This window comes from Streptopelia decaocto (genome assembly GCF_964273445.1).
Source record: "Streptopelia decaocto genome assembly, chromosome: 4".
Lineage (NCBI taxonomy): Eukaryota > Metazoa > Chordata > Aves > Columbiformes > Columbidae > Streptopelia > Streptopelia decaocto.
This window is the reverse complement of record NC_138658.1, coordinates 59,870,099-59,893,664: the sequence shown is the minus strand read 5'-3', so window position 1 is coordinate 59,893,664 and position 23,566 is coordinate 59,870,099. Positions and strand designations below refer to the sequence as shown.

General features: G+C 36.3%; 1 protein-coding gene across 1 annotated transcript in view; it reads right to left on the bottom strand.

The window, feature by feature from the left end:
* Positions 1–3,439: 3,439 nt before the first annotated feature.
* ADGRA3 (adhesion G protein-coupled receptor A3) overlaps positions 3,440–23,566 on the bottom strand; it is a 57,093-nt gene continuing 36,966 nt past the window's right edge. Inside the window, exons 10-19 of the mRNA XM_082050531.1 lie at positions 21,924–22,073; positions 19,077–19,238; positions 18,504–18,707; positions 17,181–17,394; positions 16,817–17,025; positions 11,655–11,779; positions 10,999–11,122; positions 9,138–9,283; positions 5,204–5,299; positions 3,440–5,016 (exon numbers count right to left, since the gene is read on the bottom strand). Of these exons, the coding sequence (XP_081906657.1) occupies positions 3,774–5,016; positions 5,204–5,299; positions 9,138–9,283; positions 10,999–11,122; positions 11,655–11,779; positions 16,817–17,025; positions 17,181–17,394; positions 18,504–18,707; positions 19,077–19,238; positions 21,924–22,073 (2,673 nt within the window). The 3' untranslated portion in view covers positions 3,440–3,773. The remainder of the gene's footprint in view (positions 5,017–5,203; positions 5,300–9,137; positions 9,284–10,998; positions 11,123–11,654; positions 11,780–16,816; positions 17,026–17,180; positions 17,395–18,503; positions 18,708–19,076; positions 19,239–21,923; positions 22,074–23,566) is intronic.

Genomic DNA, 23,566 nt, shown 5'->3' with positions numbered 1-23,566 from the left:
CAAGCAGCTTCAGCAAGCAATACAATGTTAACACAGAACGGGTCAAAATGGAACAACAACGACAACAACTTAAAAAGTAATTGTTTCTTCCTCCCAACACCTGAACTATTTCTTAACCTACAGAAATTTAAAATAATTAGCATTTCAGGTATTCTGATAACACATTAGCTATGAGCAAATTGTAATACAGAGAGCTCTTGATTCATAAAAAGGAAAAATACTTGCACCATCCTGTCTTAGTCATACACTCAAGCAATGATTGTTTGCATGTGTGAATTTTCTATGCAGATGCTCACCAAAACAAGGAAAATGTTCCTTTTGAAAAATTAACTTTTTGGTTATGAAAGATACCTTCTTCAAAAGCGACCATCTAATCCAATAATGCATTCGCCTGCCGCGATGCCTTGCTACTACCCTATACATGCTGGTGTCATTTGTATTGCTCATCATGGGGGTGTCACAGCTGCTGGGGATACTTTCCTCTTCTGTTCAATTACAAATGCCCTTTTTAGCTCTCAACTTGAGAACTGTCCATCTCGCTGCGAAACTCTAAAGTTCTACCATGTATATGCCTCATTTCATCCAACTCTTTTTTCTTACTTACACTTCTCCCCACCTCAATCCCTACCCTTGAAATCACCACCAAACTGTTTTTAGCCATAAACCAGGGTGTTATGCTCACAGTATTTTTCCTCCAACCTGTGGCACTTGCTTTTCAAATCTGCTATTGTCACTATTATGAATGGACAAATACACTGGCTTTTATCACAATGACAACCAGCACTGACTGCTGCTCTTTCTAGTCTTTCCTTTTTTTGTAGATATCACAAACTCACTCCACTTTGTGTTATCCATTCTCCTTTATATATCTGATTAATGACTGTGGCTACTTTCTCATTGTTCCATAAACAGGCCAAAATGAGTATTTGTATGGTGTTTTTTTCCACTGGGGTGATTTAGGTGGTTTTTCATGCCAAGTTTAATTACAACTCTGAAAATAAGCTTGCTTTACACTATTAGGAAAGCACCTTGAAGATTTTCTGTTTCCAATTTCCTTATAAGATACTGTACTTAATAACTCCACTTTTTCAGAGTCTAATAAGCTGCCTTCCACACAGGAGTGTATTCTCCAGTATTTGTCAAGACTACATCTGAGAATGTCTTAGTTTGTCATCATCTGAGCAAAAGCACTTGGTAGATTAAAAGCAAATGTAGCTGTGCACACAGTTATTAAGTGAAGTAACCATGTTTATTAGTGTGAAGATTTAAGAAATATTTTTTATGTTAACAACCCCTATATGTACCAAGGCTATACATATGAGGTTAAATTATTTCCATTAATACATATATCTGTTACTATGTATTAAAAAACCAGCACAGTTTAAGATTTAGATTAAATATAATCTAAAAATACCTACATTTGGGTCTACAAACTGTGTATGAAGGAACTGCTGCTAGTTGTTATACAAATTCAGCTCAGGGAGCTGTTTCTGCTAGCACATGCCATTACATTTACTGTCTGCAATTCAGTTTTCATTCAATCCATCACTAAATCAAGAGAGACAGACCCGCAGCATTTGAATGGAATAGGATCAAGTCACTGCTTCTGACTTCTAGGTCCAAAACATATTTCTGCCACCAAATAAGAGCCCACATACAACTTTTTTTCTTTTTCCAATTACAAGGCAATAAGCTGTCCAAGATGCTTAAGTATCTTGTCCAATAGTTTAAAATGTAAATATTTTACATATATTTGGACATTTAGTTTAAATTCCTCTATTTGGTAATACCTATTCAATTCCCTTTTTTTTTGAGCCCTTATTCATACATTAGCTGAAGGTTGGTTACAAGCTAAAAGCTACCTCTCCTGAAGCCAGTAAAACAGAATAGCAATCAAAACTGAGTCATCCCCTTGTCAAAGTGTTGCTTTAAGAATTCCTGAATGGCAACTACTCACAAGAAGCTAAACCAGAACCCAAATCCTAACAACACTGTCCTACTGGAGAGGTTTGTGTTAATACAACACATCCAGGATTAGTTGAGACTATCAAACCAATCAGTAGAGGGTGCAGTAAACCTGGCAAGCAATAATTAAACATACCTGAGTCCTTACATTATAAATTATTTAACATTTGAGAACTGAGAACATTAGATCTGTATCGGTATTCAGACAGATACACTTAACTAAAACATTCAACAGTGACAAGTCTGAATTAGGTGATCAAGTAGCCAAGTATATACAATCCAATTCCATTTGTTTCTTACAAGTTGAGTTGTGTTATCAGTACTCAATCACCCAGAATCCCTTTTTACTATTTAATGTACTTGTGGTTTTAGCAAAAAGGGTCTCAGTACCGGCAACAGGTAAAGCCTCAAGCATTACTCTGCAACTACAACCTCAAACTTGCCACAGCAGCATGATGACATAAAATATCATCTTGTTCACATTAAGCTGCCAACAACTGAAGTATAGAAAACCATACTCAACTCAATCTGTTTTACAATATGTCATTTTACATGAAGTATTTTGACCATGACTCTAATTTTTGCAATTATACTGCAATTACCTTTAAATTAGGTTTTAACTAAAAATTCTGCTTTTCAGCATTTACATTATTGTAAAGGATGCCATGTTTTAGCTATTTCTTCTGCAGGAATTTACATGCTTTTGAAAATTGATATCCTTATTAATATAGCTCTGCTACTGTAACTTTTTTGTTTAAACACAGATGCTGTACAGCATTGGAGAAGATTATTCTGCAAATTGTCACATACAGGTGAGTAAAAGTGAACTCGCAACTTAAACGCTCTTTCCAGAGGCAGCTTCTACGGTGACACCAAACCTGAAGACCCTGATTATGCACCCTGGTCACAGTCTTCACAGACTGTCGCATCACCACCTATCGAAACACCTGCACTATTATTCCTCCATACTATTAGAGCTGATTGTTTCCACAGATACGTACTGGCAACCTTTGCAAATTAGCATCTATTGTCTGTGAACATTCATAACCTTCTCAATTACAAATGATTAAAACAAATAAAAAAAACCCAATCCCAGTCAAATAATTATGAAGGTAAAGCACAGTATTATCCAAAAGTGTTACCAAGTAAACTAATACTCTGTGCAAGTGCTTTAAAATAATCCACGGCTATCTGAAAATATAACTAATGTATGCAGCAATACAAGAAAATTATTTTTGAGTAACCAAGTTGCCTCTACACTAAAAATCTCTTGAAGGTGTAGCTTCTTAATTTCAAACAAATTCTAGGTCTTATGCAATTAATTGAGCTATAGGCATTGTCTATTTCAGACACCAAAAAATTCCTTTAGTAACTGAAACTTCTAAGTTTCAGATAATGAAGTGATAAAATCAAGATGACATTCAGTGCAATAACCTTTAAAAAAAACCAACAAATAAGTGCAACATTGCACTGCTGTAGAAAATACTATTTATTATACATTTAAATACAAATTTGAAATGTGTTGTGGACACATCTGCAGGGTTACAGGTAAAAAATTAAAATGTACAAAGTTATGTTCTGCATCTCTCAAGACTGACGCTTCAAAAAAATATTTCACAAAATACCAAAAGTTCATCTTTGTAAGAACAGCAAAGATAGTAACATATACAATCTTTTGCTTGGCAGATTATCTTTTTTCTCTCCCTGCATAAAGTACCTAGTTTGTAAACAGTCTTTAAAAGTGTTATCAGCTTTAAGGAATGTGTAATCACAGTTCATATGGATTAGTCCCGCAATGAATTATAATGCTACACAGTAGTTTCGTGTTTCCACAACCCAGTTCTAATATTACCAGTACTGTCTGCAGTGAGCAAGGGTCCATCCTGTCCACTGCTTTTAAGTGGTCCGTTCTGAATGGCTAAATTTAAGCCATAAGATTTTTGTTGGTTTTCAAGTTCAACTGCTATCGGTTTCCTTAGAATATCTTTTTTGTTGTTGGAAGCTATTGTTTTTTCAGTATTTCTGCTACTTTTTGGAAGTGTACTGCAAGCATCACTGCTATCTTGTTGGGACTGGTTATACTGACGTTCTCTATACGCCAAATAGGCTCTTCGGCTCCTTGAATGCCCTTCACTGTTGCTTTGCCGACTTTTAGGTAAGCCGTTCTGCACGCTTCCTTCCACGCTTGTGGGAACATCATACGCATATTCCCTCAATACTGCAAGCCTGCTAGCACGATGTCCCTTGCTTCTGTTCTTATGATGCCGACTTGTGTGTCCGTTTGTCCGAAACTGTACCTCTAAGGGAGCTACATGCATTTTGATATCGTTATCCACTGAATGTTCAGTGAGGCTGTTATCAAGCTGAGGACCTGTGTTCAATGGCAGCGACGTAGGGTGGCACTGAGCTGCTGCAGCTTGTAAGTTTGTTAGTTTACAGCCTTGAGAAGAATTTTTTAGGCTTGATGCACTTTTATTTGTGCATGAAGATTCTGCACTACTGTTGGTGCACTTGGGGGCCTCACCATTGGTTCCACTGGAACTGGAGGGCTGCACGTTTACTTGCACCGAATACGTGCTCCTTCCAGGGCAGCAAGTCATTATCCACGCATGCCTGACATCTTCCCTGTTAATGCAATGGTGCACCATAAGAAAGGCACTGAAGCTTAAACACGTTGCCCCAAAAAAACAGCTGAAGATCAGGTCCATGGGGTAATACAGGGAAACCGACAGAGCTCCAAAGATCCACAGAGCGACATACAAAAGCAAAGTAAGGCCCACTCCCAGCAGCTGGGCTTGAAAACTGTGCTCGTTCTCCAAAGCAGATGTGGAAACCAGAGACACAGACAATGAATCTTGATGAGCCAGTTCCCCATGTTCATTGGTTGCCAGACGCTGCTGTTCCTCAACAGGTTCTTTCAGCTCATATTTACGTTCAGGGTGACGTTTTAGTTGTATGAATATGCTGAGAAAATACATACAGTTTATGAAAATTATAAAGCTAGCTGGTCCATAAAATGCTCCCAAGCTGGGCTCCCAAGTCATCCAGCAACTGGAAAAGAAACAAACCAAAGAATCAAAATGGACATCTCCTCACAAGTCAGTTATGCTTTATAAGTTCAGAATTGTACTTTGGCTGTGTTATGTTTTCTGGAAAAAACAGAATTAATTGCAACAAGTACTTAGAAAATGAAATCCATGAAATCTTAAGACAGCACTCTCAGTTATATGGTACTTACTAAGGAGCGTTAGGTCTGCTGCCATAATTTCGGATGTTTGCTGCTGCTGTTATTCCACAAACAATGATAGGGATCCCTCCACCAATGAGGTAGAACCTAGAAAGTAAAGCCATTATATCAGTGGCTGCTTAATGGCAATGGACTGAATTCAGTTACCATGACAGAAATGCAAGCTTTCCAGGATTCTGAAAATATGCAAGTTCTTAAAGAAAATAAATAGAGTAAATCAGGTTTGGGCTTTTGCGATATCATTTATTTCTAATTCTTCCTTGCTACAATATTTTTCCTCCTGTTGTGAACCACCTCTCTCAACTCCTCACCTCCCTTGCAGGCACTGAATTAAAGTATATACAGAGGGAAGAAGCAAAAGCTGGCAGTCACAAGTTGTAAACTGATGGAAGAGAATACAGAAGCTTGGAAAGAAAGCAGTAAGTGGTTTGTCTCTTGTTCCAGAGATGAACTTGCCTAATATTATGGACACTGAGTGCAGATGATCAGACATAAGAACTCCTGTTACTTGTGGGTGGTGGGTGTGCGTGGGTGTAGGAGCCTGGGGGGGTGGCCTTGGTTTTATTTCTTTATTTTTAATGGATTCCCTAATCTCATAGTATGCACCTCCTGCTTCCCTGTGCTGGTGTTAATAAATCTTAAGCCTTCACAAGGAGAAGGGCATGTGCTTTTTGAGTATTTAACTTTTCATTCCAATTTCCATAAATTCACATTGAATTCATTAGTGGCAGGTCAATAACTACTGATAATCATTCTAATAGCACTCTGCTAATCCAGTCCAAATTCAGATTAGCACGTGCAGTGACAACTACTACTGTGACATGTGGATGGGTAGTCTGCTTTTTCAACAGGACACACCTATACCGATGGTCCTAGACCTTTCCACTCCGTTTTAGATTATTCACCAGAAGTTACTGCTGTCTCACTTAAGACACAAAATAACATTCTAAAATAAATTAAATCTCTTGGAAGTCTAGATACACTAAGATATTTCTTAGATGCTGAATCCTATAGCACTGGTTTATTCCGTATCTTGATGTAGGAATCAGAGGCTGGCCAGATGAAAAAGATTGTTGTGGCAGATTTTACTCTACTTATCTTTCACTACAAGTTAACAAATCACTGCCTCAAAGAGGCACCACTACTCAAACATGATCAGACAGGTGAAGCCGGTTCTACACAAGGCAAATTGTTATTGGTGAAAGAGTGAAGCAATATGGATTGTTTGCATCCATAGTTCAGCTTGCTGCACCGAATTAACATCTTTACAACTGGCCTTGAACCATTCCGAGATCTCAAGTACCACCACCACCACCAAAGTGGTTGTGTGTTGCAGTGTCTCAGTCTTCAGCAGTTCCTAAGAGTCCAAATTACAAACCAAAGCTACCATGCAACAAGGAGATGTATGAACAAAATAGTAATCAAAAAAAACACACACAAAGCATGCTAGAGGATGCAAGCAGTAATACTCAGATTTGGGGGCTGAATGCTGTACAAGCTAGAACTTCTCCTTAAGTTAGATCAAAAAGAGAAAAACAAATCTAATGACATGGGTACAAAAGAGGTGTTAGGACAGTAACAAAAACCCATGTAAATAGTGAAATGTTGTCTTTCTAAGTAGAACAGTCACCCAGTATTTGTATTACAGTAATAAAAATATTTGTGTTTTTTTTTAAAAAATAACAAAATACAAATATTTTTATTTTATGGTCTACTTGAGGTATCCCATTAAGATCTTCAGCAAGGTTCTTTGTAAAGCAGTTCTTTTATGTAAAAAAAAAAATTGAAACTATTTCCTTTTGTCTTTGTTGTAGTCTGCTGAACAAAACACAGCTTCTGCACAACAAAGTCCATTTCCTTCTTGTGACTGGCAGCTGAGAACCTCAGTTATTTTTATACTCTCTTGCCTGGCATGGCAATAAAATATACTTGGCATAAAGTTCTTCACAGTTAAGAAATTCCAGCCAGTGCCAAGTGTTGCACTCTCTTCTCAAAACAGCTGCTATGAGCCACAAAAAATCTCCCCTCTAATGCCTACAGCAGCTTTCTGAAGAACCCCAGATCCATTTCAAAGACTTTTTCCACCTTGTTCATGACCTGTGACAAAGTCCCATTTAATACAAAATGAAGATCATCAGCACCAACAAAACTGCCTTGCATGCAATGAATTTTCCCAAATAAAGAATAAATCTATTCTATGATAAATCTAAAAATACATCTAATCTATGCTAGATTAGATCCCCTATGCTAGGGGAAGGAAGTTTAACAGGTATGAACTCCACCCTCAGAAAATACCTACGGGAACTGAAGATCAGTGTAAACACCATGTCCACCTATCACCTGTAAGGCCAACTCCTTTAAATCCCAAAAAATCATAAGGCAGAACAATTTACATATAGAAATTAAGGAGAAAAATGTGTACCTACATACATTTATCATTGCTTTTCTTTCTGTTCCAAAAGACCATTTGTAATTCTGAAAAGGCACATGCAGGAGGAATATAAAAAGTGTGGAGGCCAACAAAGAATCAGTTGGTTTGTCCCTCTAAATTTCAGTAACAAGGGGCATGATAACAGTAGGTGACCAGTTCCAAACAAGCAAGAAACTCTTACACAAAACTCTTTGTGCTGTGCCACTATAGGTAGCTTTGTTTTGAACATAAGCTTAAAAGACAACTGATAAACAAAAAAAGAACCTTCTATGGCTATTCCATGCGAAAGCAGTACACATCTAAGGAAATCCCTGATCTGCAACAAGTTGGCCATTGAGTAAATCTGAAAAACATGAAGCAAGTTTGCTCTGTTCTGATACTTGTCTCCAAAGTTACTGCCACTGTCACAGATGAGGCATCCAGATATGAAATGGTATGTACATGTGTAGGTCTATGCAGAACTGCACCTGAGGCCGGTAATTTTACTGCAGCATTTTCCAAAGCAAGAGCTCTATGAGGAAAAAAAAATAATCACAATGGATGTTAAAAAGGCTCCCCAGTACCCTGCTGGAAGGCACACAGTTGATGATGGGCATGATATCATACAGTGAACACAACAGATTTACTTTTTTAAACTTTTTTTTAAAAAGAAAAATAATAAAAGGACAGAAAAGACAACACTTAGGTGATACACATATCAACCATCTACCTTCTAATTTATCAAATATTTCTATATGCTTGTACATAGTTGATGATATTCAGAAAAGCATTTCTGATTTTCTGCAGTCTCTCTATTTTAAAATCAAGCTTTCCAAGTATTTGCCTGTAACTAATCGAATTTAATCAACTTCTGCCACCTTGTGGAGAATTTCAGCTTAGCAGTTTTCAATTAATATCTAGAGGCTCAGTAAGATCCGTGAACAAAGTATGTTAACGTTTTCTATTAAAACGTATTTCACATGAGAACTTCACAGATAATCAGTTTGTCTCATTTCAGTGATTTCAGAAATAAACATTCTAAGAGGAATGCTTCACAAAGAACTATATTTTCTTTTGATAATGAGTGATACTTATTTTTCAAATTATTTGTAACCAATCTTTGGAAAACATATTAAACTTTATTTATTTAAATTGCAATGTTTGTTAATTGTGTGATAACAGAGTTCTCCATATTCTTCCTTCTATGATAACTTAATAGGAAGTGTTGCTCTCTGAAGTCCTAATCAAAGCTCCAGTGATGACGCTGAAACACCACCCATTTCTTAGCTTACAAATCACAAACACAGCATTGCAACAGTAATATGCCAAGACCAATCGTCCTTCACCTCACTCTCCTTAACATAATGCTGAGAAATGACTTTATGGATTTGGAAAGAAAGTATTTTATGAAACGCACTTGCAAAAACATAGAAGTGACCTGCTCCTTTTTTTGGTCAGAACATAAGCACAGTAACCTGGAAAATAATGAGCTGCAGAAACAAACACTAAGCTCACCTCAGCATTGGTCTGGGTGGAGGAGGTGGCTCATCAGGATCTTGACATCTTTTTACTTTTTTGGTTACTTGCTTGTAAATATTACGAGATGTGACTCCCAGCCACAGTACGGTCGCAAGAGTAGAATAATGGAGAATTATCCCAACCTTAAAAAAAAAAATAAAAAATAAAAAATGAAGCCCTAAACATTTCTTTTCTACAAGTTAAATAATTTAACACACAACTTGCACGAAGCCTGAATTTTCAAAAGCTCAGTTCAAGAGAAGAAAAAATCCCCTTATTTTATTATGACTGTTCATTGTGGATTTCAAAAAAGCAAAATGTTATGCAAATCCATCTTCCTATCAGCTGAATCGGGAAATGCTACAGATCTGCAATTGCTTCTAGTGGAAGGAAAACTTAACCTGGGAACAACTCTGCTGGCCAACATTTTTAAGATTACATATCAATCATACACTTTGTGAAACACTTTCAAATATCTTGTGATACAGATATTATTCAAACTGGAAAAAGGAAACAGCAAACTAATGATATTATGGTAACTATGTAGCAAGTGGCAAAATATAGACTGCTAACACTCAGTGAGTTTAATATCATATAAAAAAAAAAAAAAAAGAGACGTGTCATACTTTGGCTATTTAACCACCCAAACATTAATGCAAAGTCAGCCTCACAGACTGACTGGGCACTACTGTTAAGAAAATGGTTGTCTGACAGATCTATTTGTATCTGCATTATTTTTTGAAGTGAACATTGTTTTCTTGGGAGTTCCCAGAACTTCTTGTAAGTCCCTGGGGTTTTGTTGAGGAAAGGCACAACCTGCTTGTCCTGTATTTCTTTACTTAAAAGCCAACACTCGGATGAAGTGACTGCAAGAAGTAGGTTTCAGCACACACATAGAAGAGGTGACGCTTCAGTTTCTGTTAAATTGGCTGGAGATGGTTTCCTTGCAAGTTTCAGTCACCAGTGAAAGCACAACTCTTAACCCCTCCATACCACAGAAATTCTCTTGGAGGATTACTGCCTCCAAGAACACAAGAAAGAAGATTACAGTTTGTCAAACTGTTCCCTCGTCTCCATATATATGTGTGTGCACACACACAAGCATTCTCCTCATATTTGTAAGAGAAGGGTCAGAGACATTTTATTGCAACACTTCGAACTGTCAACCTAATAAGTACCGTAAATTCAAAAAGAAGCATTATAGAATATTATGCTACGGGACTAAAAACTTACGAATCACTGGATCGAAAAAAAGAAAACAAAAATTTCACTGATATAATTCCAAAGTGGCGACTGTTATTATACTGAAACACTGCAACTGAATTAGAGATGGCCAAATCTTAAAAAACCAAATCAATATAGCCTCAATAAAGCCAGTGATGTTTGTTTACAGAAAGCATTGGTCTCTGACTTGAAACTCTCTCCTTCCCTTTAGGTTGTACTGAGCAAACAGAAATAACTCTTTTAATACCTGTGGAAATCAGTTTTCTCATGGTCTGTAAAGGCCACATACAGGCCTATAAAACAATTTCATAACAAGTAAGTCTCAAAAATAAAACAAACAGGTATCACATTTCTTTGTGATAGCATTTTGGACAAAAAAAATATTTCTGCTGCACTTCTGAAATATTTTTCCAGTTTTCAAGTAACAAACTAGTTTTACCTTCATGGCTGGAGGAAAACACAAGAGAAATCTTAAAAGTAAAAAAAAATAGATCATTTTTTTATCCAAATTTTACATTCTGATGAAAATGCCGGTACAGTACAACAGGTCTGCAAAAGGCAAAGGGGGTGGATACATATATAGGAGTATGAGACTGGTAACTAATTTTTTCAAGTGTTTTGCATGTTTACTTACTGCTTGGCAAATGCTGGCGTTCCTGGTCTGAGTTATGCCTCCAATAAACATCACACATGTCAGGAAAATATGAAAGCTCAGGTTAACTAGCATATGCCAGCTTTTTACACTGATCCTGATCACACTGTTAAAAGAAACAAATTAGACAACATAAAACACAGCTGCATTATTGTCTTTCATAAACTAGCACGATACACTTGTGATAAATAAGATATAATTACTGTTAATGATTGTTTGACTATCATGTACTTTGTAATCAAATATAATCTCTGGTCTTCATCAGAAGAAATTAAAACACCCTCCTATTAACTCGCTTTATACAACTATTTGGGGCCTGATTCAAAAATTTTAGGCGTCAAGCTTTCACATCAACAGAAGCGTAAAAGGCTGAAGAGTTGGTTAAATTCTACCATCGTGCTCGAGTGGACTCTTATCATGAAGCAAATGTGAAAAATTAAAGAGATATATGGTTACAAGAGCTACATGGTCATACTCAAAAACACATGAAATAACTACTTTCTTAACTATTAGTTTGCATCAACAAATTTTATAGGGGAAAAAACCCTCACAAATGCAGATCACTGTATTTTTAAAAAGAAAAATTAGTCTAAGCACTATGAAACTAATTTTTTAAGTCTAGTAACTTTGATTCATACCTGTGATGGTAAATGTAACTGACTATGATCATCAACAGGCACATTAGCAAAACCATGGCAGTGGCATAAATTACTGGATGCAAAAGATCAGCTGGTTGCGTATATAATTCAGCTCCTGTCAAGTCCTGACAAAAACAAAATTAACATTAGTCCACCTTATCTCTTCATTTTGTAAACGTGGGGAATGGAAAAGGAAACACAAATTAAGTAATAACAGGAACCTTCTACATGAAACGTCTTCCCCCCACACCCTACTCTAAAGCTGACCCTCCAACTTTCTATCATTTGATGTTTCTGGCTTTTTTCCACTATTACCTGCTATTCCGACTAACCTTTATATATGTAGTCACCCACCTTACAGAACACTTAAACCTCATACGTACTTGAATACAGAGAGAAATTAGTAGCTTATAAACACAAACCATTTTCTTCTTCCTAAAATATTTATATGTATATCATGTAGCACAACTGTGTGTTTCAGTTATGATTATTATCTTCTGCAATAACCCAAAGAACATTACAGGAAGCATCCCCAGCAAGTCTGCAGATGATGCTACAGACTGGGGGGACTGATCAATAGATTGGAGGATATTCAGAGGGATGTTCTTGAGCCAGAAAAATGGGCTGATAAAATATAATTAAATTTACCAAAGGTAAATGCTAAAAGATCTGCATCTGGGATGTAATAACCTCATGCATGCAAAAATACAGGCTGGGCACTTGCCTTATTAGAAAGCAACCAAAGAACCACTTGAGGGTACTGGTAGACAAAAGCTGACCCCAAGTCAGCAGTGCCGCCTGCAGCCCAAGGCCAGACTTTGCTGTACTAGCAGAAACACAGCAAGTGGGTCAAGTGGTTATTCCCTTCTGTTCAGCACTGTGACACCATCTCCTCAGAACTGTCTTCAATCTGAGGCTCCCCAGTACAAGAAAGGCACTGACATACTGGATGGTGCAAGTCTAACAGGTCACTAGGACGATTAGCAGGCTGAAGCACGCAATGTCTGAGGCTGAATGGTCTGAGTCTGTTCATCTTTAGGAAGAAAAGGAAGATAGCAGAAATCTCATTTATTATCTTGAACTACCTACTGGGATGGTATAAAGAAGACTGAGTCAATTCTTGGAGCTGAACCATGAAATAATGAGAAGCAATGGACATTATCAGCAACGTGGAAAGTTATGATCAGATATAGGAAAAAAACTAGAATGGCAGTGGGCACATACTGGCCAGAGAGACTCTGCCCTTGGAAAGACCCAAAGCTTGACTGAGTATGATGTGGAGCAATATGATCTGACTTCGAAGCTGATCAAATTTCAAGCAGATAATTTGACCAGATGCTCTCCCTACCAGACTGCTATTCTATGCTTACTGTTTGACTGGAATATACAGTTGACAACTCAAAAAGAATTCAACAGCTCTTTAGCATCGTTCGAGTCTTCTGAACCCACCCATCAAAATATTACTTAAGGAGTAAGCATGAAATGGGACCTTAGACTGTTAAAGCACGGCAGTATTTCAAATGACATTTAAAGAGTGACATTTTTATTCATTAACAAGAATAGCAAGAAGAAATAATTCTGTTTGGATGCAGTTACAACTACTAGAGTTCCATTTCCATTATGGTAATGAACACTGGGGGCATGGGGGGAAGAAGCCACAAAAATCCACAAACCCCAAACCAACATAATGTCAGTCCCTTCCAGCACAAAATAAAATAAATTTGTTTAACTAAGATCACTGGAAAAAACTCTTTTAATGTTTCAGAAGGGAGAGCATACAGAAATGTCTCTCACCTCTGAGTCACTCCTAAATCTCTAGAGTTGGCAAAGTTCAAAAGCGTGCCGGGGAAAAGAACAAGTTTGGTGTTCACAAAGAACAGTAGAACATTAGGAGGAAGCTTCAGTTTGTTTTGAGAAAAACCACAGTGATATACAATCTGGTTTTAAGGTTAAGCTGGGTAATCTGATTTCATGAACAGAGTAAGAGTTCTTGAATTGAGGCTTACAATTAAATTAGACTCAGCAGTCTCTTCACCACTCCTTCAATTGTTCTTTCATCAGAATATAAATTTGGTATTTTTAACTAACTCACCTACCTCATTTCAAACTAATTTAATCAGATTGTCAGTTTGATTTTTATGTATTTGGTTTTCTTTGGCACTTGGAAAAAACACTTAGAGAAAGATCATAAAATCTTATGCCCCAGGCAGGCCATGTTATCCGATTTCAACACTACCCATGGCCTGGTTGATCTCCAGCTGCAGATCCCTAGGAACTCAGTGCTGCTACAAGCATGAGCAAATGCACTGGCACCCACAGCTGGTGAGTATCAGAGAAGAGGAACTGTAGGAGAATTCTTCCAGATTGACAGGTAACAAGATGTCTGCATCTATTTGTGTGAATGTTGAGAACAAGGGCTACGAAAATGGCAAGATTTACAATAAACTTCTAAAACATCTGAGAAAAGTCAGTATGCCTAGCCTAGTCAGCAAAGGCCTTGCCCCAATGCTCACTAAGTCAATGGAATTCTTAGCAATTGCACTGACATTTTAATCAGATCTACTAAAAGCAGTACAGGGAGCAAGTGATGTTATTTCTGAGCTAAACTGATCTTAAATAATAATTTAGTAAAAAAGAATTACAGTAAAGTAACCATAGAGATAACATTAAGAAGAACATTAGGGCATTTATGGCCAACTACCAGAACTCTGTTTCTTCTCAACTACCATTGTTAGTTTTTTTTAATCTCTGCTGCAGGCCTATACTAACGAGATTTCAGATGAGCTTCCTGGCTATGTCTTGTATTATTAAACAGTGGTTAAAATAATTTCCAAATAAATACAAAATTTTATAACTGTATCTTCTGAAATTACTAAGATTAGAAAACTAGGCAGTGAGTTATGAGTTTCCTTGTCAGAGAGGACTTCACATTATGTTCTTAAACGTATGAAGACGAGTCAGTGTATTACAACCTCCTTTCTTCTACACACATACATACTAAGGCACAGTAGACTGAAAAAGAGTGAGATAACGCTGGTTAAGTCATACACCATCCAGTCAGGATGATGGAATATTGCATTCCATTCCCTCCTGCCACTACTGTTCATGTATTTGATGTTAATGACAACTGCTGAATTAAAAGTCAAACTTCTAAAACTGAAGCCAAAAGAATTTCCTATGAGCCTGGGACCAGAATCCAGACCTTCACAACACTGTGAGAATTCACAAATGAAACAGGCTATTATGGCTTTTCTTAGTTAATATATGGATAGGCATTATGAAAACCTTTTTCAACAGCCCCATAAACATTCAGAGCTTTTGCAGTGTATTAACTACATGCAAGGACTACCTAACACAGATGTGTCAAAATCGTTCTCACCAGGGGCCAACATCAGACTCAAGGTTGCCTTCAGAGGGCCAAATGTAATTTCAGGACTACTCCTACATTTATACAGTCCTAAAGTTACATACGGCCCTTTGAAGGCAACCATGAGGCTGATGTGAGCCCCGGTGAAAACAAGTTTGACATCCCTGATCTAACAAATGAATGTTACTCTGTCCTCCTCCACCTCACCCCTCCGCTCCAGTCTCTACAGCCCAGCGTTTTGGGAAATAGCTAAACGATTAACGAACACCAGTTTCGAGCAAGCATAGAATGAGAGCCGCTGGCAGAAAAGAACACTGCCTCTCCCTCTAACCTTTTTGATTTCTGATTGTCAGCAGTTCTCTATATAACTCACAATAAGATACCAATATAATCTCACCATGTATTAATTTAGAAATAGTCATTTACTGCAGCAGATTGAATATGCTCTTCATTTTTCTTCCTCCAGATGGCAGAAATGTGACCAATTTAAAGCATAATCTCTCTTTACATACTACACATACAAATGAAGTTTAATTCCGTTTTAAAGAATGCGGTTATGTTTTAGGAAAGGGTTATGTGTTTGAAAAATATGAAATGGAACTATAGGATTTTAACTGTCTGAAGTAACTTAAAACAGCACCTTCTGAGGCAAAGTGAAAAGTTGCTCTTTTAAAAAGCTTGGCATGTAAATCTTAATTTTATTTATGTTTAGCTTTTTGGTATTCTACTAAATTCTTTTAAGAGGAAGATTTTTGAAAAATAGCAACTTTTCATACACTGGTCATCATAAACTAATCTTCTTTCTTCCACATACAATTACATTAAAATATCTATTTAATTCCACACAGAGCACATTACCTACAACAAAACCCAGGCCAAATTTACACTTACGTTAACGAGATTTCCTAAACCTGTTACTATTTCACTCAGCTTCCTACTACCCTCCTGTTTGTGTGTATCACATTTTATCATTTAACATCTGTGGTGATGACTGACGAGCAGAGTACCAGTCACCATCTGTAAAAAGGGAAGATTCACAGGCCAAATTCTGAAATGAAGAACACTGGGAACAGACAAATAAGAAAACCTACTTCATAACTGAAGTGCACTAAAAGAATGTGTCTCACTCCCTTCTTTAGTGATCACTATATTTTAGAACTGGTTAAACATTTTATTGCCATCAATACACTAAGACTAGAGTTCAGATACTATTTTTCAAGCAATATTTCAAAAACATATTAGATGGTAACTAAGCACTTTGATTTTATTTTCTTTTTTTCAATTGATATCGTCTGGTAACAGACCTACATACTAGTGAATGAATAGCTAATTTGCAGTGAAATAGCAAATCTCTGGTTACAGATCATAGAAAAAAATACCTGGAAAACAGTCCTGCCAAGAGACAAAGTTAACAAATTTTATCTAACACAGAAAAGATTATTTTTTTGACTGTTACCTTTCTCTATTTTAAACTGTCATTGTTAGACTAGAGTTCATAAAAGCCCATTTGATTAACTAGCTCATTAAAATGGCTTCCTATAATATAGTACTTTTTATATGAAAATTCTTTTGTGCCTAGTATAATCAGCAATTAATTCCACTTTGACAGATTTCCACTTAAACTTCATCTTACTTCAACATTTATATCTTATGTCTAGCTTTACATGAAATGGAATGTGGGAATGCTCGTTTTCTTCAATGCAAGAAAAAAAAAACCAAAAACAAAAACAAAACAGAATTGTATTTTACGTATTTTTAAGTACCAGAAAGAGACATGTAATTCTAAGTCTCATACCATTAAAACAGCATAGTTGCTGAGGGAGTAGCATTGAATGGTAGTAATATTTTCATCAGACAGAAGAATGCGACAACCATCAGATTTCCATCCCCCTTGTCCATTCAGTAGATCAAAGTCCCACTGAGCTGCAACAGCATCTGCTCCATGCGCAATGCGCCGCAGTGTCACATTTATAGGAACGTGGTGACTGGCTAGGTTTAAACCATCTGTTACAAAAGAAATGCATTTGCACATAAATTTCTCAACATGTAACACATTAGATGCTAAAAAGCTTTTATTAGATATACAGTAGTAGCAAAAAAGGAGTCAGAAATTTTTCTGATTTTTAAAGATCATTAAAAAGTAGCAATAAAAAACAAACCTATCTTGGTAAGAATAACTGGTGTTACAACTGTACGACGTTTCCCATCATCAGCCAGATTTGTCGAATTCCCCGTGGCTGGAAAAAGCTTTCCATTGCGAAATGCAATAAGCTGAAGCTTATAGACAGATTCATCTGCTGGTTTGATTTCTCTTTTTTGCTTTTGGGTGAAAAGGGAAGCTGGCAACTGGATAGAAGCCTCTACAATTGTGTTCTACAAATAAACAGATTGTTAACGTTTTAAAGAGAAAATGAAATTCTTTATAGAGATTAAATTAGCAACTCCTCCAACTGAACAGTGTCAGAGATTAATGCATTTAGCAAACTATGTATCGTGACAAACCTATTTGACAGTGTTTCCAAGTAATCCATGATAAAAATAATTCAATTGGGTTATTAAAGTCTTGACACTTTCTTTAAAAGAAAAAAAAAAGCAAGCTAAGAAGCTGCAGTTACCTTACTTGTTACAGAGAGTAAAGTTGAAGTTGATAAGAGTAAAGTATTTCAAGAGCTTTCCAGATTAAACTACTGGCAACTAGAAGCAGTAACCAAGATAAGCAGACAAAGAGAAATGCTGTAATTGTGCATTAGTACCATTCAAAATGAAACACTGTATACAAACAGGTTTTACTAAGTTGTATATAAATTATGCTAGAGTAGGGAAGCTTGCATGTGATTTCACAGAATTGCATAAATATAATTTCAAATATACACCCTGCAGTGATGTTCAGACAAATGAAGTGATAAAAGCAAACTGGTATATTATGGAATGTAACTGAAAAAAATACTTCTATAGAATATGAGGAAGAGTTTCCATTCCATACACACCCACATATATATATATATATATGTGTGTGTGTGTGTGTGCACGCACATGCACATATACATGTAAATCAACCTAACCTTTCAGGTCTATTTTCTACTTCATGCTTAATTACAGTATCACTAAGCAGAGTATTTCAGATCTTTAAGGAGACTGGTAATACCTGATTTAATACATAATGAAGGTGAATATACAGCAAAATGAAGCCGGGTATCATTATGAAGTAGGGAGTACTTCAATTTCCACACTTATGAAAAGATATGAAAGCATCTTTCAACTTAAGAAGTTTTAATAAAGAAAACCACACCCACTCATTAAAAATTGTGTCCATTAAAAAAGATATTCTACAATCAAACTTTATTATCCTTTGTCACTTTCTTTTGTCACAGCCATTCTGGTTTACGTAAAAATGCTACTTTAAAAGTTAATAATATAAGCTTGCTTTCTAAATGATTCATATCTAAGATATTACGACAGTAGTGAAACAATGAGTATCCGACCTTTAGAGCCAGACTTGACAGCGTATTTGAAACATTGCACTTAAAGCTTAATTGTTTATCTAGACTTCCATCTGGATCTCTTCTCCCATAATCACTGAGTCCTGTACGGTCTGATGTAGCCACTTTCTGAAATACGGTGCATGTCATCCCAGTGAAACCAGCAGCTTTTATTACATAAGCCTCAAGAGCAATGTTTGGAGAGTACTGTGATGACAAAAGTCAAACATTAAATAATTTTACACTTCACAAGAAGAATAATAAATAATCTTAAATGGATTCTTTGCCTTAATAGAAAGAAAAAAAAAAAAAAAAAAACAAACCAAAACACCCACACAAAAAACCCACCCACAAGCAACCAACCAACACCAACCAAACAAACAAAACAACGCTAATACCACCCAGAAAACCGTTTCTGTTTATCCAGCAGAGACAAATCTGTTCAGAGTTATTTCTCTTCTCCCTACAGAAATGGTAGGCATTTCAGATAATGACAACATCTATTAAGAAAAATAAAAAGCTATTGAAACTCCAGAGCCAGCAAAATGTCTTCTAAATAAATAAATTTGTACTTACAGTAGAATAAACTTGAGCTCCATTTGCAAGCCGATACATAGCAATTTTCTGTAGACACTGTACAATTCTAGTGCAAGCCTTGGCTTCCCTTTGTGCCATCCACAAAACACGTTCATCAGCTAGCATAATATTACTTGCTATGTCCACCATCACATCACCAAGCTAACAGGGAAAAGAAATGATTAGTTTATATCTTTCAAAGTATTTGTCAAGTAGGATCATTATCAGAAAATATAAAGCAACTTGTCAGCACAAAAAGCAAAAGAAAATTGGCTGTTCCTGTTTCAATCACCACTTGTCATGTTGAGATACTGAAATACTTAGAGACATTTACCTCCATTCAATAAAAATGTTATGCCAACCTAATTTTTGCCTGCTTACATTATATTTAGAAGACAAATACAGATATTTCATTAAAAACGAAGTGTAATACTCCACATTCTACTGTACTAGTTAAAAGGACAATTTATAATCAACTTTAAACCTAAAATAAACTATTATAAAAATCAACAATAGTACAGTTTGCATGTATGAGGGAAGACAATAAGAAAAGAGTAATACAGGCAAAAAATAGCATGCAACCCTCGTGCTTTTCTTCCTCTCACTATGCCTGCCTTTTCTTTGACTGCTTCCTTGCTTGCCTTTAATACTGCATGAACTGTTCTATGTTGCAGGTTATACATGATAGAGATAGCAAATACCCAGAGGTACCAGAGCTGCTTTCAAACCACCAATTACATTGTTGTAAGTTTATGCTCACAATCCCTGCCCTGTCTTCTGTGTGACAGGCAAACTATTAATATAAAGGGATTTCATTTATTTAGGCCACAACTCTGTCAAAATTAACAAGCACCTACATTGACAACACTGACCTACACCAGATTTTTACAACATTTAAGAAAGTGACAAATACTGGCCAAAAGTGGAGGTGTGTGTACTTTCTAGCTGAATTGACTGAAATGCAATTCACAGTGCCTAAATTTAGGGACTGGAATTTTCTGCATAGAGAGAGGGTGGGGTTGGAAAGACATCTCCTTTACTATCCATGCTTCCCAATTTTCTTTCAAAATATTACTAATAAGGAGATAACATAGTAGTTTGTTGTTCTTTTTAAAAATTGTCTAATATAAAGGCAAGAACGGGAATATAAAGATATTGATTGTTTTAGGAACTGTCAGTTTTAAGGACAGAAGCTACAAATCAGCAAACATTCTCAACAGCTAACACAGAGCCTCAAGCAGCATTTGCAGGTTGCAGCCCTTTTCATTAAATCCTCAAAACCAAATCAAAGTTAAATAAATTGAAGATCTTCATATGACTTATTACTACTTGAAAAATTCTAACATGTTTTACACATCAAAAGATGGTTTTACAGTAAATTAACAGTATTAAGACCCTAAAGTCACAATACTTAAGTTGTTTCATACTTTTAAAAATATTACACATTATTCTATCTCCTGCTTACCAAAGTACACAGAAGTTTTTCCAACTGTGTTCTAACTTAAGACAATCTCCTAAGACCCTCCTGAACATTTGCCTTCAGTTTATTTCTTCTGACATGAAAAATTTATTAAATGCTTTTTATAATTTATAGTTTTTATCTTTCAGAATAGCCACGGAAACACAAACTAAAGAACTGACAGTAAGATGGTATAAGTGAATACAGTGTCAAGAAAAGGTTTGTAGATTAATATCTTAATAAGAAATAACTAAGTCTTAACTAGAGGTACTTAAAAATATTAAATGAAATTACATTCATTATCATGGGATATACCAGCAAATCAAAGGTTGACTTAAAATCAAACCAATTAAGATAAAAAATACATTGTTTAAGATCAAAACTACCTATGAATTTGACTTTATTTTTTTCATATCATCTATTACCTTCAGAAATGGCAAAGTAATGCCAGATTGTATCACTCCACAGTCAATAAATCACAGTTGAGAATATCCTTATAATGTAACAAATCAAGCAGCAATCTAAAACATGGTTCTATTTTTAACTGGGTACAAAACCAGCCATTTAATGAACTGCTCGTATAATTCCAAAATACACACACAAAAAATATAAGGCATGACTGTAAAAAGGAGATTTAGCCTTAAAATTCTCCAAGGATTTCTGCGAAGAATTTAGAACAAGCATTTATGGTTTGCTGAGGGTGGACAGCGAAAATTTGTCTTTTTGTTTGTGCAAGTTTATAATTGAGGTGCTGTGGTCTCCAACTTCCCAACATGGACTGTACAGTGAGATCAATATAACCTCTGTTCAGCAGTGAAACAGAGAGTTCCTACCCACTGGTGGGACTACTCAACCACTCACACTTTTCTCCCCAACAATGAGCATTCTCTAAGATTTTATTTTAATGTCTTATCTCATATCCTGCAAGATATAGGAATACTGAAAACCTTACAGATACAGCTCAATACTGAATAAAGACAGCCTACCATGGTAGGAGGGGAGAAGATAAGTCTTGTTTTATTCATTATTGAGAGGATCTCTGAGGCTTTCATTATTTGTATTTTTACATAAGAAAAACTTCAATGAAAACCTGTGTGACCCACTCCATATTAAATAAAAACAGACTTACTGTACCTATCTCCCTGCTCCAGTGCTGACCAGAGGTGTTACTCACATTACAGGTCCAGTGAATGCTGGATCATCTCAGCACGAATGCAAAGTCTGTGACCATGGGTCAGCAACTTCAGGGACCTACTAAACAAACAAAAACATGGAATAGAAACTGATAATCCACTAACTCAGTACCTGCATCTAACGTTGAGAAGGTTTCACCGCTCAGAATACTTAAGGACAGATTACTTTAAAGTGATGGCAAATTATGCAGTTACCTCTTTATATTTTTCAGCAAACCTTCCAAATTTCTCTATCATTTCAGCCACAAAAATAACATCCATCTTATCAGAAAAATTTGCTGCTTCAACAGTGTAAGCCAAGAGCTGTCTTGCTGTTGCCACTGCATTAGTAAGGTTGAGCGGCATCTACACAGAGAACAAACATAAGCATTTTGAAGTGAAAATTAAGTACAAGATAGAGGCAATGCTTCAGCAATTAATAAATAAGAATTTTCCCAAAGAGGATAGCAATTCCCACAGGGATCACAGTGTTTTAAGTAGCCAGGGACTACCACCTTATCTGTTACGAAGAACATTTCCTACAAGCCAGAGAACCAGCATTTGTACCAACAGCCAGAAACTGGGCTCTATCCTGTTGTCCTAGAAGGGGAAGAGTTGTTGCACCAAGAAAAGGAGCAAAAGACAGTACTGTCAAATTCTTACCTTCCTTTATACCAAAGCCTAGGCATGAAAACACAAAGCTCCTAAAATATGGCATTTTATAGCAAGGGAAGCCAAAAGAAATTAAAACACATCACTGCTGTAGCATTCACTCTTGATTATATAATTACAGAACTCATTTGGAATGGAACACATACACACACACCAAAAAAAAAAAAAAAAAAAAAAAAAACCACATCACAAGACAGGTCAACTCTATGACCAAGTTCATTGCTTCATTCCTGAAATGCAACATCAACATGCCTGAGCTAGCAGGGAACATCACGTAGTACAGTGGAAAGCTGTGCAAGTGTTATCAGCTCGTGTTCAGATGCTGTTTATCCGTGATAATCCAAACTAGAGATGTTCTGTCTCTCCATTTTTGGTGTACAGATATCTAGGCCGCCCTACTGGATTTGCAATGTGCCACATAAGCACAACCACATATTTGTCCGTGCTGGTCTTAGCACTTGTACATAGATTTGAATGCAATGAATGGAAGATTATTTTTTTTGAAAACACAAAGCCATGCATTTAAAGTATAAATAAAGTTCAAAGTCATAATAAGAACTGAAGTAAACTTTCCAATTCAGATATTCTGCATAATTTCTTTAAACGTGAATTTCTTTACAGCTAAAACTATATCTGTACAATATGCAAACAAGAACAGTGTAATATAAATTTTTGTGTATAAATGCTACAAAGATTTCACTCCATTTTAAACTTAGACCTCTAATTGATTTCAATTGCTTGGCAGAGTTCTAATATTCAAAACAGGTCAACTACTTTTGTGCTCAAAGGCTCTAAAGATGCTTATAATATTACATTTAATGTTACTCTCAAAGAGATAATCAAAGCCTGTGCAGAATTCTGCTAAAAATTCCAGACCTACTACACAGAAAAAGGGGAAGGCTCTACTGAGTAAAATCAAGTCCTAAAACCAGAACATGCCAACTTCTCCATTTGAGAAAATTAATTTGAGATCTCTCTTTCAGTGTAGCATGCCTGTGCGCATGTATTTTTAAGCAGATAACAGGAAGTTATCTACCTCACACATGGAAATTCTTCTGCTGCCTTTCTGAAGATACCAGTGTGACCCTCACCCCTGCTACACCACTTGAACACGCACAAGTCTCCAGGGCTGGATGGGATCCACCCAAGGGTCCTGAGGGAGCTGGCGGAGGTGCTCGCTGTACTGG